We start from the raw sequence: 17810 nt of genomic DNA, 5'->3' as shown, positions 1-17810 counted from the left end.
TGCAGTGTTGATGCTCTGTGTGTGTGTGTGTGTGTGTGTGTTTACATGCGTGTGTAATTATGCTGGGGTGTTTATGTGGCCATTGTGTGGAGCACTGCTACAGTGCCTTGACCATATGGGGTGATTTACGGCCATTGTAAATATAACTCAACACCCCTGTGCCGCGAGAGCTGGGGGGACCTTAATTCCCCCCGCTCAGCTTATCACCTACACCACTGACAGCTAATTCACGTTCTGTTATTATATAATGAAGATAAGCAAATGGTTCAAACAGCCCTCTCTGATGCATCTACAAAGTGGCATTTCCTTTGTGCTGTTGCTTTTACAGTGCAACAACAAAGATTGTGATGGTAATGTGGCAGAACAGCCTTGCCTGGGAAAATTGTAACGTTAAAAAGCGCTTGTAGCTTTCAGATATGATGAGCTGAAGTTCAACTAACCTAATCCAGCGCCAGTATCTTAAACATACAATATGGGCATGCTGAGATTGTGATCGTGGTTGATTTGAATCGTGGAAATGCATGCTTACAGGTTGATACAGTGCTTAAAATCAAGATGCAACTCCCTCAAACATCAAACAGCATGATGGTTGACCATCTTGCCTTCACTGCATTTAATCAACAAAGAAACAGGTTTCACACTGATTCGAAACATGCAGAATACTCTTTGCACCATGTGACAACTGACAAATTATATATTTAATGTGCATTTACTGTGCTTGCACGAGCATAAGGTGCACAAAGTGACCCTGATTCTGATCTACTCCACTTCCTAAGGTTGTGCTTACCTCTGAGCTGTGGTAGCCAACATCACTTAAGAAACATATAACATTAAATTCTACCTCCAAATCTGAAAGAGTATGAGCAGAGATATGAGATTGTATCATCCAGTATTGGAAAAAAACGCTTCTTTTATTAAGTTAAAAAAAAAAAAAAATAAGTTGCGTTCAAATTCTGCTAAAATTTTCCTTAAGTAACACTACAACTTATTGCCATCACAATATATTGTATGTATCTGAAGTGAACGTACCTATTATGCAGAATGGCCCATTTCAGTATAATATATGCTGCACTATTGTTTTATAATCATTGATCATTACTATCTAAGTGTAAACATGAATTTAACGTAACTAATCTGATTTTGTATCTTTAAGTAAAGCTGTCAGATGAATGTCATGGAGCAGAGGTATAACTTACAATAAAATGGAATCACTTAGGTGAAGTTCAAGTACCTCAAAATTGTATTTAAGTACAGTACTTTGAGCTAATGCACCAGTTACTTCCCACTTCTTTAAGTTTCACACTGAGATTCACTTATGCAGCCTGTAGTATAGAAAGAACCTCAGATTAAAGACCCGAATCTGAATTGACCTCTAATGAGCGCTGTCAGAGAGTGCCCCAGGGAAAGTCCTGCTGGAGCAGTAGCGGCTTCAGCAGGGCCAGAGGAGCGGATGTGGCCAGCCTGACAGCCTCTTGGCCCTCACAGTGCCCGACTGTCCGAAACAGTTTTCATTTCACTTTCTTATTCATGCTCTCTGCCAGGACACACAGGTATGCATTCCGCAAACATTACCTGTAAATGATCTACATTAAACCAGACCAGGGCAGGTCTTGAGAAGTATAGACGGCAGTGGAAATTCTTCTGCGGCCTTTGGCTTTAATTTTGCAGGCCTGTCTGATATAAAACTGCTCTCAGTGCTGCTGCAATTAGCTACCTTGCCAAAATCTGAAAGGCACCTTATACTCTGTGTAAAATATATTCACTAGGCTGCATTGCCAAAGACCCTTTTATTGTAAATGTCACAAGTAGTGGTGGCCACACTTTCTTTTCTGTGATGCATTATGTGCAGCTCTCCGCTGCCACCTTGAAACTAACTGTTCCTGTGCTGTGTGCTTTGGCAGTGATGAGAGCCAGGATTAAGCTGCTGCTGAAAACTTTCTGTGAGATTTGCAGGTACAGAGTAATTCTCTACAGATGGTGCGAGAGTAAAAACCTGTGGTAGCGTACTATGATATGGTTTCCTGTTTGCTACGGCAGCTGCTGCACAAGCAGCAGTTGAGAGGGATACAGAAGAGTGCAGAGAGACTCTGGCAAGAAGCAAACTTTGTCAGTGATATGATGAATTTGGATTTTGCTACTTTGCATAGCTAATCTTGCATCAGCCTAAATCTCATGACACGTTCTAAATGAAACCCGGGGCCACAGCCAGTATGAGGGCGCTCTACCTGTTGTAGTGCAATCAGGTTGGCTCTGTGAGCTGCTTTCAGATTTGCCTTGCAATCTAGCAGCCAATGAATGAGCTGACATGTCAGGTAGCTTCCAGGGGTTCAGAGTGGATCAGCTTCAGTGTTTTACGGTAGCATGCCTGTGAGAAAGCACAGGCTTAGAATCTGATTGGATACTCCATCTTAAAGTGAGACTGTGGAACTTTTTAAATAACACTTTCTAGCTTTTACAAATAAAAAATAAAATCTATAAGCCATTTTCACTCAATCGACCCATTGCAAAGCCCCACCTCCTTGGTTACTGTCAAACTTTCACACCTAACATGTCAATATGAATTATCAGGTGAGAGACAGTGAGAGATAATCCAAAGGAAATAATCACACATTTCTGAAATAACACTAAAGTATCAGAAAGAAATAGACAGAAAGGACTACAACATGCATTTAAAAGTAACATTCAGAATATGATCTATTGACGGTCAGTGTGAATAAAGAGGACATTAAAACTGTGGGTAAACATATGTAGGAACAATAATGTTCTTACACAGCAGGGTAATTCAATGTATTGTTTTGTTTTAGGCTAGCGTTTATGACTCCCTACACCTTTCATTATCTAGCTAATATCTGTTTTAGCCCATTGCTAGCAAAACTAAATTATCCCACTTCTCCATTTGTTTACGGTGCCAACAGCCTCAAACGGTAAACAACTGCCTAACTTAAAACACAAGTAATTTACGATGAATATTAATCTGTCTTTGTTAGCCAACGTGCTAAGCTAGCTAGTGTCTTACCTTGAGAAAACAAATAAGTTTTTGTTGAATGTTTAATGGATTCAGCTGTGAGTGAGGTCATTTTTCTTCTTGAGATTTCAGTTTCAGAAAAGCAAAAAATACGACACCCACCCCTAAATTTTGAGGATATTTGCTGTCGGACTTGTGGGCTTCATATGAGCAATGTTTCGGCATTTTCCCTTGTCCTGAAAGCTTGACAGGCCTCCTGTACCTAGTTATGGTTGCCAATTTAGGATTGGCTTGCTCACTGACTATCTCAGCCTGCGTGTACCTGGTATTAATACATGTCTTGGGTGATCTGATCACTATTGGACCACACTAAATTCAAGTGTAAACAACCACCAGGATGTGATCCATCATGATCCAATCACTCAAACCACATGTTGAAGTGGACACATTTGAACACATATCTTTTGTAGTGTAAATGCTAGCGTGTCCTGATGTGTCCCGAATAAGGACTACGTCATCAGTGCATCAGTATTGGTTGTTTTGGCAACAGTGCTACGAGCGGTGAGACTCAAGATGATGTTGTAAAATGTCATAACCTCCTATTTAAATTGGCGATATGCATCTCCGTTTGCGTTTGTACCATTTACAGCCTAAACGTAAACAAAGATGATGCCTCCAAGAAAGCAGTCGTTGCTATTGCAGTAGTGGAGCCTTTTATATTAGCAACCCTGCTAGCTACTTTCACCAACACCAATGGATAAACAACACATAAACGACATTCCATGCACAACAACACATCATAAGTCATTCCCATAAGGCATTATAATGTGTACGAGTAGTTAAAATGAAGACTCAAATTTGCTAAACAGTAAAAATAATAGTAAAGAGCAGAGCCACTTATGGTAAATATAGGGCGCAGCCATCTTTGCTTACGTCAGTCTTTCAAAACTCGTAGTCCTCTGAGTACATACGAGACCGCTACTGGTAGAACGGCCTCAAAGAGGCATGTCATGACACGTTGCTGCGTAATTTTGCGCAGCTTCCTGTCTTTCCTACCACCTTACTAGCAGTAAGATCTATATGGAACGGACCATTATGCTCCATTTGGTCCATTTACGTTGCTACAAGCGCTGAGACTCAAGAGGATGTCGTAAAATGTCGTAACTTCCTGTTTAAATTGCCGATATGCATCCCCATTTGCGTTTGTACCATTTACGACCTAGACATAAACAAGCGTTAAGATCTATATGGAACGCACCATTACCCATTTTACGACCAGTTGGACAAAGTGTTGCGTGACCATCCATCGTTTTGCCCAATGGAAGGACATGTGCCAAATTCTACTAACAGCGATGTCTCCAGCCATATAGACACAACCGCTAACATGACACATGACTAGCAAGCATGTTGGCGAGAGTGGGAACTTAATAACCATGCACAGGGCCCTTTGACCTTCCAGCATATGGGACGTAGGCAATAAAGATATCCAAACACAGGTGGTCAGCTGGACAATAGACACAGGTGTGAACGGCAATGTGTCTCAGCTGTCCACTTGTGTTCAGATTAACAAAATGCATGTTCATACCAGGTATAAACAAGCTCGATGACTCATCTCATCTTGTACTACTGTCACGCTGAGTTAGGCCTATAACATCCAGCGTTATCCTGGAATTGTCATTCTACTGAAGCTATTTAGTGTCGCTCTTTCATAAAATTTGGGTGCTCACAAGAGACAGATTTTAAAAGGAATGATAAACATCGATGCAGCAGAGGCCAAGATATCCTGACTTTAAATATCCAGTATCAGTCAAAGAACACTGCATTCTATTTTAACAACTGGAGTGGTACTTCTCAAGACAAGTAAACTGACCTTGATTTTTAAAATAGGTGGAGAGCGCTTTTAAGCTGCCTTTCACTAGTAAGACTTGCAGCAAGATTGCCAGACACTGTCGGTCCATCTAAATAACATAATTTTAAAAAAAGGAAAGACATGCTGTGGCGCTACCGTAAACTGAAACACACCTGTCTCCTGCTAAAACTACTTCAGGTCATGACGAGGTCTGTACCACAAAAAGCTGCTGTAAGCTGTGACAGCATAGGTCGTGTCTGCTGCTGATTATATGAGTTAATTCCATTACGCTTCATGTCGGTGCTACACCTACAGTAGACCCTGCACAATAAGAAAACACAGTGCACGTGCAGCATGAATCATTCTTATTTTGTTGTATGCTTGAATATAGTTTAAAACCATTTTGTCTATCCATTCTATTGTTTAACATTATATTTTCCAAGTGTTGTTTGTCTCCCTGCTTCCTCCTGCAGCATAAATTGCAACACGCGTCGTCTCCTAATCATGTTTGTGTCTGTAAGAGCCTCTCCAATCAGTCTGTCAGACAGACGAGTGTCACACCTGACTCTACCTGACTTGTGTTCAGAGCGGTGAATGTACAGCTGTAGCACAAATCAGCATAATATCATGTTCGACACGTGTGCACCCTTTTAACAGTTCAGTGCTTATCTGTGATCATACTGCGCCGATAAGGATGATAATTCAACGTCTGTGCACGCTGTTACAGTTCAGCTTAAAAACCTCATATTTCCCAAAAGTCAGCTTTTCAGGAAGTGAGATCATCTGGCCGAGGGTCCTGCTGACACCCATGTGTTTTGTTTTTGACATTTTACTCTGCATTAGTAATGGTTTGGCTTTGTCCCACGTTTGCAGGGATCAGGGACCATTTTACTGCTCACAGGAAGCAGCCGTTGAGACACAATGCAGCTGTAAGAATTTTGGAAATATTTCTGCAAAAGACATAACATGAGATGAAGTTCTGTACAGTAACAGGGTCAACGTCGCTCAGTGTGGTTGGCTGTCAGCGATGTCAGGAAAGCCCCATACAGTATCTTTCATAATATCAAACACAATATGCCGCTTGTATTACTTCTGCTTAGTGCTTCATTTTTTTCCCTCAGAAGAAATTAGCAGAAAATCCCCTCAGTAGCAATAAGGATCTATCACACTGCACCACATGTATCCTCTCTTGTCTTCAATCTACTTTATATTCACTGCGTGTACCACATGACCTCCTTCTTTCATTGACTTTGACTTTAAGTATGAAACACTGTTTCCAGATAACCTCCGTCTCTCTGCCCCCACTGCCCTTTTTGCGTCTCTCCCCCTCAGCCAGTCGGGTTCTCTCTTTTCCCCAGCCTTTTGCTGGATCTCTCGCAACCCCCTCTTCCCTCTTTCCCAGATCATTTACATTCGCTTTGTTCTGTGCAGATTAAGGTCGCACGCTGATGAAGGCCTCCGGAGCCTCCAAGGTCTCGGGGCCCTCACAGTCTCATTTTCAGAAAAATCTATCTGCTACACTTCTCCATTTGGTCTCCATTTCTTTCTGAAACCGTTGCTGAAGTGTGTCTGCCTCACATCCACCACACGGTTTTGGCAAGAGGAAACGAGAGTCTGACTGCATTTTTTTTTAGTTCTGAGTAATGGGCTTCAGTTAAATGCAACATGTTAGAACAATCAAGAGCAATATAAAGTTTTCCCACAGCACTGTGACTTACAGGAGACCGCCTGAAACCAGGTCAGTATTAGGTCACATTAGATGTGGTTTCTGTTGGAGTTCACAGTTTGGGTTTTATCAAAATACAAATTATTACTTGAGGCTGATTGAGGAACAATGTTTCCAGTGAAAGCAGCACACTTTGGCACCCATTGCAGAGTGCTGAAACCTGTTGAGAAACTGACACAGGATGTGGGAAGTGAAGTTGCCTCTGTGTGTGTGTGTATGTGTGTGTGTGTGTGTGTGTGTGTTTGTGTGCTTGCCGGCCTGTGTGAAAGTAAAAGGCAAGACACAGTGAGTGTGTGAACTCATCTTCTCAGTACAGATTACGCTGACTAATAAACATCCATGCAAATGTCTGTGTCTAATGCAATGTAAGCATTTAATCATGTGCACGTAGGACTAATTTGGTAGCGGCTACCTGGACTTTTAATTTCTACTGTACAAACAGAACAACTCCAGAAGCTGATTTTTTATTGTCTTCCAATGTTTCTCATTCAACAGCATCTAACAGTTTTAGACATTTAAAACATGCCAAAACTGCCTTTAAAGGGGTACTCCAGTAGTTTAGTATTGCACATCCATGAAGTTGGATGACTTGCATGAGGCAACTTTATAAAAGAACATTCAAAAACTATGCAGCAGAGGCTCAGATATCCTTATTTTCAGTCCCTAGTGTACTCTCACAAGTGCTTGATCCTACACTTCCCATAATGCATCTCAGTGCATATCTTCATTAATCCCTGGTAACCAACCATGTCTTTTAAATTGATTCCTAACGCTCATCACTTATGTTTTCCATTTAAAAAGCCCAAAACTGTTGTAAAATGGGAGGAGCTATTCTGAGAAAAAAAAGTCCAGCATACAAGACTGTATCAATAAAAACTACAACTCCCAGGGTGATTCAGGAAGAAACATCCTCAGCATCACAGAACAGAGAAAATACAATTTGCAGCTTATGAATGAATGTGACTCTAGGTCAGTTTCAAATGAATGTAGGAGCTATGTGTTTTGTTCACAACTCAAGAACAAAGGTTATAACATTGTAACCCTAGTTGTGTTAGCAGAGGCAAAGCCCTCCAATAGATATCTCCATCAATCACGAGCACGCATTTGCCCACTGAAATTTGCATGAACGTAGCCAGCCAATCAGGACGTGCCTACCGAAATACATGTAAGGCATATAAAACTATCACTATGAGGTAGAGGGTTCCACCTGTGCTAATAGAACTAGGGTTACAATATCACAACCTTCGTGCTTTCTCACACAGGCTTGCCCTCTACTGGACCCTATAGGTACAGTGAGTGGAGCCTGATGAATGTAGCCCTCCCGTGACATAACATTCACCCAGCTAAACTGATTCTGACTGGCTAAACCTAGGCTGCCACAGCAGAGAAGTAGGAGGCCCCAGCCAACCCTGGTGGTAAGCAACCACACTGGGTTGAGCCATCGTCTAACCTTGCAAGCAATGGAAAGCAATAGAAACCCTGCACACCACCTTACCGAGGTCATCAAGGAGCACGAAAACATGTGGGTATATTGTGCCCACAGAGGAGTTAGTTGCAGCACAACTGATGGGAACTGCCCAATGGTCCAACATCCCATTGTTCCGACCATATTAAACCCATTGTTCCGAAGTCCCGTTGTTCCGAAATCATCATGATGCCCTGTGGTTAAGGTCTGGTTAGGTTTAGGCACAAAAACCACTTGGTTAGGGTCAGGAAAAGATCATGGTGTGGGTTAAAATGAAAAAGAAAGTGGCAAACACATAAGCCGTGAGCCTGCTTCGCCTCAAGCCTTTCCCAGCTGACCCAGAGCCGGTCGCGGCGCACCATCAAGGCAGAAATACGCCCGCCGGGAGCTGTTCAGCACCGCAGAGAGCTCCCCACCCAACCCGGACCCCAGAGTTAACAACAGGAGGTTATGGTGTTTCATTCTCTCCTCTCTATGACACTTGTATCTCGACCAGTAGCCTACTTTTGTTGCATTTGCTGATCCTCTATGGTACGCAAATACAGTATAACCTAGCATAATCACATATTGGAACAACGGGACGTTGGACTAATGGGATGTCGGACCAATAGGCTGTCAGACCGATGACACACATCCAACCCTTTTCACCAGTCGTGTCGTTCAAGCGAGTACAAACCTTGAAAAGGAGAAGAGACAGAACCGTGGACAGGCAGGACATAGACTACGACACCGATGGCTAAATACTCCTGCTTTACACTGTGGGTTCTGCATGTATTTTGATAGGTATGTCTTGATTGGCAAGCTACATTTACGCAAATTTCATTGGGCAAATTCGTCCTTTTGATTGGAGGAGAGCATTATCCCGAGAGTCCAGTAGAGGGTGGAGCCTGTGTAGACAGAACAAAGTGTTTTGAACTCACAGCAGCTCTGAATCACACGAGCTTCTGCTCCACAGAAACAGTAGCTGAGACTCATGGGTATCGAAGTATTTATACTGTCTTTCATTTAAATAAAACTTTGAAATAGGAATTCAAAGTGATCAAATGTACTTCTGACGCTAGCGACCTCTCCCACTGCTCTTGATGAGACGACCCTGATGACATCACTAGGGTTAGTTTTTCAAACTTGTGAAAGCTTCTTCAGAATCGCAAAAGACATCAAACAACTGTTTTCTCATGATGAGTAAACTGACTTTGATGTGTACAGTTGGTGGAGCTTCCCTTTAATGCATGTGAACAACAATGGCAACCCACAAAATGAATGCTACAGTTTGTGAAAACATCAAAACAAGAGTCGAGACCCAAAGTAGATCCCAGTTTCTCCAGAGAGTATTTACTTTATCCTACTGTGACTCTAGATTCTCTTCTTGACCTTTTTCCTCCAAGAATCGTGTTGAACTTGGTACAGTATGTGACAAAAAAATGATTGAAGACAGTTGCTTGTGTATTTGACCATTACCTTTATGGACATTGCCAACCCTCGACCTCAAGGCCTTGAATGTCTTTCATTACTGCTGTTACTCATCACCTCTCATCTTCCCATCCCCCATCCTTCCTCCCTCACATCCCCATCACTTTGCTCTCTTACTGTCCATTCAGCGCTCTGCCCCCCACCCTCGCTGTCCTTCCTATTAAATCTCCCTTCTCCGGTGTCACTGTCCCTTTCTGTCTTGTTGCCCTCGCCTCATTTGTCCTCTGGATCTCTCATTTTCTTATTCTGGTCTCAGTAAATCTGCATTTCTTGCCCCCTGTTGTCCTCTTGTCATCCATATCCACTGTTTCTCTAACCGTTATCCTCTCTTCCTCCACTCTCTTTTTATCCCTCTGTCCGCTGCTCAGGCCCGTTCACCTATGGATCAGCATTCATATCGGAAACCTAAGGGATTCCATGAGCACATCGACCCAACTGACATCCCCGCAGAGCGCAGCACATCGACACTGATGCTGATGCTCTGCACGCAGCTGTAGAACAGCAAGGCCAAGGGGGTCAGAGGTGGAAGGTCACAGACTACAGAGCCGGAGCAGGAACTAAGGTTGAAAGGTGCCAGGAGGCGTGACTGAGAGGCTACAAGAAGAATCAGAGATCACGAAGGAAGGTCTCAGTGACAGAGTCAAGGGTCAAAGATGATGACATCACATGGAAAGCTAAGGAAGGAGAAGGGGAGTCTGGCCGAGTACGAATCGCAGATGAAAGGTAAGACGCTCCGGATCTGCATATGTATGTGTGTGTGAGTGTGTGTGCATCTGTGCCCTTTATTACACTTCTGTTTGTGCACTTACCTGCATGCATGAATGCATATAAGATAGCACAAGTGCATCCATGCATGAATGTGTGCAGTTGCTCTGCCCAGTCATCTAGACACAGACTCTCACTGAATGCCTTTGTGCATATGTTTACATGTGTACTCAAAAATACCTAAAGTGATTAAATCCCTCTTGTTTTTAACTCAGTGACGATCCATGCAGAGTGAGAGTGAGCCAACATGAGAGCACAGAATCCCTTAATGAAAGTAAAAACATGAGCATGACAAATTTTGGCATTACAGGATTTTCACATGACAACAGTAACGTGTGTGTGTGTGTGTGTGTGTGTGTGTGTGTGTCATGTGCTATGTTTTGGAGGGTGCATGCCGTAGCTGGGTGGCTCTCTGTACTGTACTACAAGGGTGTATTTATAGCCAGTATTAGTGATGCTGTCTCCTCACATCCAGTCAGCCCCGGGCTGTGTACTCACACAGAGACGGAGAAAAAGAGGAAAGAGGGGAAAGAAAGAGCGGGCTGGGCAGAGGGTGGGGGGGGGGGGGGTGGGGGGGGGTCTGTCTGAGTGAGGAAAAGAAAAAGAGAGACAAGAACAGGTAAGGATAGAAGAGAGAGAGAGAGAGAGAGAGAGAGAGAAGTGGGAGGGCAAAGCTAAGGCGGGGTTATTTGAGAGAATGATGTTTGTATTAGTCTTTTCACAGCAAAGTGCTGCGCTGGGCCACATCGCTACTGGCTTGCTTGTGTTTACATACAAGCTTGTGTGTATAACAACCTTGTATTATGCACACAAGCTTGTATGCATGTACACTGGGGTTATTACAAGGGAGCTGTGTGTAATAATCTGTGTCAAATTACTCAGTAATTCTCTAGTGATTGCACCTCCGAATGACAGCATGGACAGCTTTTTATATCTTCTCATTCACTAGTGGAGATGTGGAATTAGCAAAGACATTGTTGTATCTTCTGTAATTTCTTTCGTAATCATTTCTTATTAGTTCAATTATTGTGTGAATGAACTATTCCTCATAGAGCCATGGGTGTCCCCAGGCACCATCAAATTAATCACAGGTGTAAAGCCAGCGCTGATTGTGTATGCATGTATTAGTTTTATGTGTATACTTTAGACAGACACTGCATAAATCTTCCCTGTGCACTTTATGCCTGTGTGTGCATGCATCTGCTAGCAGGATCTTCGCACCCCGTGGACTTCAACTTTGGTGAACTCACAGCAAAGTTACAGCCCCAAAAAATAGCAAAGAAGTACAGTATGTTTGGAGGAGACATTGTTTGTGTCTCTGTCTAACCAGCTCATATTGTATAATATTGGCAGGAAGTGTAAGATGGAAAATACACCAATATCATCATATTTCATGGTATTTGTTAGCCAGCTAGCTATGAGCTAGCAAGCTGTCTTTCTGTGTTTGTTATCAGCTCAGTAGGCACTGCTCACTCGCATGCAGTCGCTCATGTGTGACCATAAGCTTAACCTGAGGGGTAAGTGGAGGGTGGGAGTTACGCCTCCACAACCACACTGTTCAACCACTATGGGTCAGGAAGGCCGTTATCTGTAGTAACTCCTGTAACCAGTGGTGAGGGGAAATCACTCTTTGGTTTAACTGCTAACACCACATACTGTGTGTATCAGAAATGTGAGAAGAAGACTCCAAACAGACACAGCTCTTTGGTAAGGCACAAGACAAAAAGGTTGGAAAAGGTTGTATTTTAAAGGATTAACATGTGGAGCTTAATGCTAAGGGTTAATATGTTACTATAGCTGTTAAATAAATGTAGTAGAGTAAAGTATAAGTACTTCAAAATGGCACTTGAGTACAGTAAGTAAATGTACTTTCCAAAACAAAGACACTTCTTGGCATTACTGAACCATAGAGATAATACATCCTGATAAAACCACTACACTGTTATCATAGACGGTATATAAAGATGGACGATGTGTCTCCACTTTCCCCTACTGCACAAAAGTAAAGCCAAAATATCCAAGACATGGTCGCTACCATCTTGTGCTGATGACTTCATTTGGAGTCAGAGTCTGCGCAGTAGCAATCCTCACTGGTATGGAGTTCCTGCCCAGACACCTGTCTGACCTATCGCGGTCAGCATCAGTCATAGCGAGCATACCAATTGGCACACACAGCTATCAATCAAGACCTCAATCCCTCATTTCTTAAACATCAATTTACAAGTTATAACCAAACCTATAAGAAAAATTAACACTTGAAAACACAGCACCATGTTAAGAACTATCTAAAATGACTATACCTTAAATAACTGTCCTCTTTCTCTCCATGTCTGTCCGTCTCTCTCTGTGTCCCTCCACTTCTGTCTGTCTGTGTGTGTTTGTGTCAGACCTGCGGGCCCAGCTGACAGACCAGATAAAGATTTTAGACTCTCAGGTGGAGGTGAAACAACAGCAGCTCTCAGACCTCTCTGAGTTTCTCCGGCGCCGAGGAGACATTGAGGCTGAATATGCGCGCGCCCTCGACAAACTCACTGAGCGGTTCACCCACAAGACTAAGAAGTAAGTGTGTGTGCAGTATGTGAGTGCACATGTGTCCTGTCCATTCCTCAGGTGATTCTTCAGTGTTTTATTTATCCGTAATTCAGTAAGGATGTCTGTTTTTCCTCCAGGAAGGAGCAGTGGGGTCAGTCTGTGTGTCAGGTCTGGTCTGTTTTGCTGACTCAGACTCGTCTGGAGAGCCGGGAACATGCAGCACTGGGTGACACCTGCTGCAACACACTCACACAGCGGTTGGCGCACAGCACGGAGGATACACACCGTCTGCACAAACGAGTGAGTGCATCTTTGGTGTTAGGTCACATTCACGCAGAAACAAACACAGTAGACATGCAAACCCTATCCTTGGAGGTCATCCTCCCATCATTCCTCTGTTAATGTAACATGTTACTGATGATATTCAATGCAGAGATACAGAGATGTGGTAAAACTTCTGGATGCACTTTTAAGCAGCAGATTCTTTCTTTTATAAGTCCTTGTATAAGTACTGCCATATACAAGTCTTGTGTTTTTAAAGGTCCAGTGTGTAGGATTTAGTGGCATCTAGGCGGTAAGGCTGCAGATTGCAACCAACTGAAACTTCTGCCGTGTTTCAAGCATAGATATATAATAATGACAGGACACTTGACGCCATGACGGTACCTATAGGATAATGGAATTGCTCACCTGGCACATATGGCCCAAAAAGTTTCTAGCTTCCAGATTTGCTTCCATAGTATGCCTCCCACTGAATATGCGTAGTAATGTTTCTCCCACTTGTCTCATAGATTTAACATTGGGATGACTTCACAGATTTTTAAATTGCTCTTCTAGGCTCAAGGAAATTTTTAGAAACATAAAACCGCCATAGATCAAAAATTTATAATAGAAAGAGTCATAATTTGCCCTGTTTGTGATTTGAGGTGTCAACAGTTTTACAGGCGTTTCTTTGATAATGGTGGCTTAGGGGGAAAATGCCTCTGGGTACCACAGGGTTTTTTTTGTGTGTGTGTTTGCCATGACACAGCAAGGGGCTATTGGGAATTGGGGATTCGAAGTAAGGCTGAGTGGCATTCCTGGAGCGCCTGGTGCCATGTGTGTACTGTAGGAGAACTATGGTGGCGAGTGGCTCTATAGAGCCAGTGTTTGGTTTGTCTGTTCTGGGCTACTGCAGAAACAGCATGGCGGGCTCCGTGGAAGAGGGCCCGCTCTGTATGTAGATATAAACGGGTCATTCTAAGGTAACAAAAACACACAGATTCTTTGTTTCAGGTGATTATACACTTACGAAAGCATAGTTATAAATAGTATACTTCATTTCTGCCCTAAATATATGACCCTAAATCCTTCACACTGGACCTTTAAATTAAGTAGAAATGACTGCACTTAATTTCAAAAATGTTATCTTGACCGTCAGTGTCTGGAGCAGAGCAGAATAAGCTCATCACTACACTAACATCATGTTGCAAACAACTGAAATGACTCCACAGTCAAGTCCAAGACTCAGTGCATAAAGTCATCAAGATGGCTTTTTTTCATTGCTGCCACATTCAATTTTTAATATATTTTCGTAGTACGTTGACACTCACTAAACACATTGAAAGTCCTCTAAATCCCCTCCTCATGTACTTGTCCTGTTATCTGTCTTGGTGCTGCAGTGGCATCTGCAGTCTCATTCATTTTGTAAAGCACACAGACTCATCTTGCTCAAATTACTAGTTGTCAGACACACTTTCCCTACCTTCTCATAGTTGAAAAGTGAGCAGAATTTTAATTAAGCCACTACAGTCATTTCAGAGCAGCTAAGAGGTGTTGTCAGGCCCAACGCCAAGCACAGCAAGACCCTTTTAGCTTTTCTAAAATCACTGTCAACACTATTGAGTCTCTTATTGCTACCATCATAGTAGCTGTACAAAGTAACTGCACATATGGTAAAAGCTAAATTAGAATAAAGGTGAACAACTGTTCCTTAGTTGAGTGATACTTTATAATTGTTGTGTAGTGCTCTTAATGTATTTATTGAGTTTTAGTTTTAATTTTCACTAAGTTCATTTGTAATTCAGAGAACAGTTTGAACATTTTGGGAGGTGAAAAGCTTGATGCCACACTAATTTCTGCATGTTAAAAGGTAGAGTTAACAGGCAATTAGCTTAGCTAAGCATAAAGACTGGAATCAGGGGCAAACAGCTAGCCTGGCTCTGTCCAAAGGTACAAAAATATACCTACCAGCACCTCTAGAGCTTTCTAATTAACACAGTAGCCTATGTGTTGTTTGTTTAAAAAAGAACCTGTAATGTTAAAATGTCAAGCTCTGGTTGAACAAGGGCTCATTTGCTGGAGTCTTGTGCTGCCTTCAAATGGAAAAAGCTTGTGGTTACGACATGGGAAACTGTGTACACAACATGCTTGGTGTTCAAGTGGTTAAAACGTGAGAACACTTTTGCAAGACAACAGCAACATGGATGTCAAGGGGCCACCTAGGCTGGTGATTTAGCAAGCTAGCAAGTGGGTCATGTAATGCAGGAAATGCAAAGGTGTAATGACGGAGGAAAAACATGAGGCTGTTGGAAATATCTTCAGACATAGAAAATTATGAAGAACAGCTCTATGCAAGTAAAATTACAGTATATTAATATCCGCCATGCTCTGACCATTTCAGAAGACATCAGTAAACACATCACAACTCGTGAAATTTCCACTTGCGTGATCGTGAATACCACAAGAGGGGCGTGCATTGAACACAACCCCATTCAAAGGAAGCACTGTTGTCACTTTCAAGTCAGGCAACTAGTCTCTTAAGCTTGCGTTAACCACAGACCTTATTTCAGTCATCTAGCAAAAAACTCATTCAAAAAACCCCATTGACTTTGAGACGAGGGAGCAGAGTGCAAATATGCTAACTCATTTACGGGTTTTAGGACTCATTCCTGCACCACCACTATCAGAAAATTAATTAGTGGATGTTAGAGGTGATGGAGATGTATTTTGAACTTCGGACACAGCCAGGCTAGCTGTTTCTTCTCATTTCCAGTCTTCGTGCTAAGCTAAGCTAATCGCATGCAGCTTTATCTTAATATCCAGCTTACAGACATGAAAGTGACATCAATGTTCTCATCTAACTCCCCACAATAAAGTATATCCCAAAATGTTCAACTCTTGCTTCAAAGTTAATCAAATGATTTGGTAAATGATCTACTTTTGCAAATTGCAGAGCAAAGAAGTTGGCATCCAGATGCAAGATGAGTTGCTTAAGGTCACCACTGAACTGCAGACGGTGAGCACTTTATTGGCATGCAGTAATGCTAAATAAGGTAATAATGCACTGAGGATGCTGATGTGGAGTTTCCCGTATGTGACATGTGCATTGATGAAGGCTCTGAAGACGTACAACCAGTACCACACAGACTGCCTGATAGCTGAAGGGAAGCTGAAGGAAGCTGAGCGGTTGGAGGAGAGACACACCGGCAAGTCAGCTGAGCTCGGGCCCGGCCAATCAGGGGGGCAGAGGCGGAGCTCGGTCAAGAAGATGGAGAGATTAATGGAGAAAGTAAGTGTGTGTCTGCAGTGCTTGTGTGTGTGAGTCACAGGAAGTCTTGAACTAGGTTTTCCACTAAACAAACCATTTCCTGTTCCTGTTGTTTTGTCTGTGTTTGAGTGTAAAAAAATGTATAAATGCATATCTCCTTTATGCACATGGTTTTATGAGGGAGATGGCAACTTTTTTTTTATCAAGACATGGTTTTGTGTTCTTATCTTCTCTTATTTGATTTGTGTGCGTATGTGTGTGCGTGCACAGAGGCATGGCAGAGTGCAGGAGACCCAGCTGAAGTGTACCAAAGCTCGTAATGACTACCTGCTGAATCTAGCAGCAGCCAACGCCGCCATGAACAAGTACTACCTGCAGGATATCAGCACTCTCATCGACGTAAGAAACATATAATTTGTGTTGTGTGATTGTCTGTGTGTGCTTGGAACACTGAGAGCACTCAGTGGTTTTCAGTCACCATTTTGTGTGCCACTCTTTCCTGTCATTATCTGAAGAAAAGCTGAGATATTATGAGGAAAAAGAATAGCTTTGATTTATAAAGAACTCCCTGTCAACACATAAAAAACCTCCTTTCTTCCACACCACAATCACCTCATTATTAATTCTTTCTCCCCTTTCCCTTTCCTTTTTACCTCCCCTGCTCCATTATTGCCTCCCCATCTCACCATTTCCTGTCTTTCTCTATCCCTAATCCTCCTTCACCACCTCCTTCCATCTATCTCTTCCTCCCCTCCTCCCTGGCAGTGCTGTGACTTGGGTTTCCATCTGTCCGTGGAGAGGGCGATGAAGTGCTACCTGGCCAGTAGGTGGCGCATCCAGAAAACAGAGGAGACAGGTCTCAAGCAGCTGGAGGCTGCCGTGACTTCCCTGGACCAGGGCGGAGACAGGGATGCGTTGCTACAGCAACACGACGCCGCCTTCTGCCTTCCATTCAGATTTAACTACCATCCGCACGAGGGAGACCAGGTGAAGAATAAGAATTACTATGCAGCAACCACAGACTGAAACTTTAATCAGCATCAGTGGGAAAACACTGGGTTGGATTAAGTGCACCTGTTTTCTGTTGTACCACAGTATCATATAACCCTACCTTGTCACATTTACAACGTCAACCTTACCTGTCCCACACTGTGACATTGCTCCTTATCTCATTTGTCTTTTTAAAGTTGATCTAAAATGAAGAATTAAGGGGAAAATCCTTGTACTGAAGGCAGATTTTTTATGACTCCCGCTTTCTGCCCCTCCCATCTTTCTTCAAACAGTATCCCAGTAGTCTGAGCTTATTGATCCCTCAGTGTTATATCTTGTGTCTTCCAGGTGTGTGAGGTGAGCGCGGAGAGCCAGGTGAGGTACGAGCTGGAGACCAGGTTCCAGCAACTTCAGTCTCGACTTGCTGCCGTTACCTTGGAAACAGAGGAGGTCAGCTAATTATTCTCACTGCCTGTTTCTTCAATGGTCTGTCTGTCTGTCCCTATCTGTCCGCCATTC

General features: G+C 42.8%; 1 protein-coding gene across 3 annotated transcripts in view; it reads left to right on the top strand.

The window, feature by feature from the left end:
- arhgap4b (Rho GTPase activating protein 4b) overlaps positions 1-17810 on the top strand; it is a 43261-nt gene that overhangs the window by 2019 nt on the left and 23432 nt on the right. For all 3 annotated transcript variants that reach the window (XM_049580319.1, XM_049580320.1, XM_049580317.1), the window contains 8 exons: positions 9844-10198; positions 12628-12799; positions 12910-13072; positions 15987-16049; positions 16149-16322; positions 16572-16700; positions 17067-17288; positions 17640-17741. In XM_049580319.1, coding sequence (XP_049436276.1) covers positions 10129-10198; positions 12628-12799; positions 12910-13072; positions 15987-16049; positions 16149-16322; positions 16572-16700; positions 17067-17288; positions 17640-17741 — 1095 coding nt within the window. In that variant the 5' untranslated portion in view covers positions 9844-10128. The remainder of the gene's footprint in view (positions 1-9843; positions 10199-12627; positions 12800-12909; positions 13073-15986; positions 16050-16148; positions 16323-16571; positions 16701-17066; positions 17289-17639; positions 17742-17810) is intronic.

Source organism: Epinephelus fuscoguttatus, linkage group LG7 (assembly GCF_011397635.1).
Source record: "Epinephelus fuscoguttatus linkage group LG7, E.fuscoguttatus.final_Chr_v1".
NCBI lineage: Eukaryota > Metazoa > Chordata > Actinopteri > Perciformes > Serranidae > Epinephelus > Epinephelus fuscoguttatus.
Note: the sequence above shows the minus strand (reverse complement) of the source record. Positions and strands in the feature narration are given on the sequence as shown.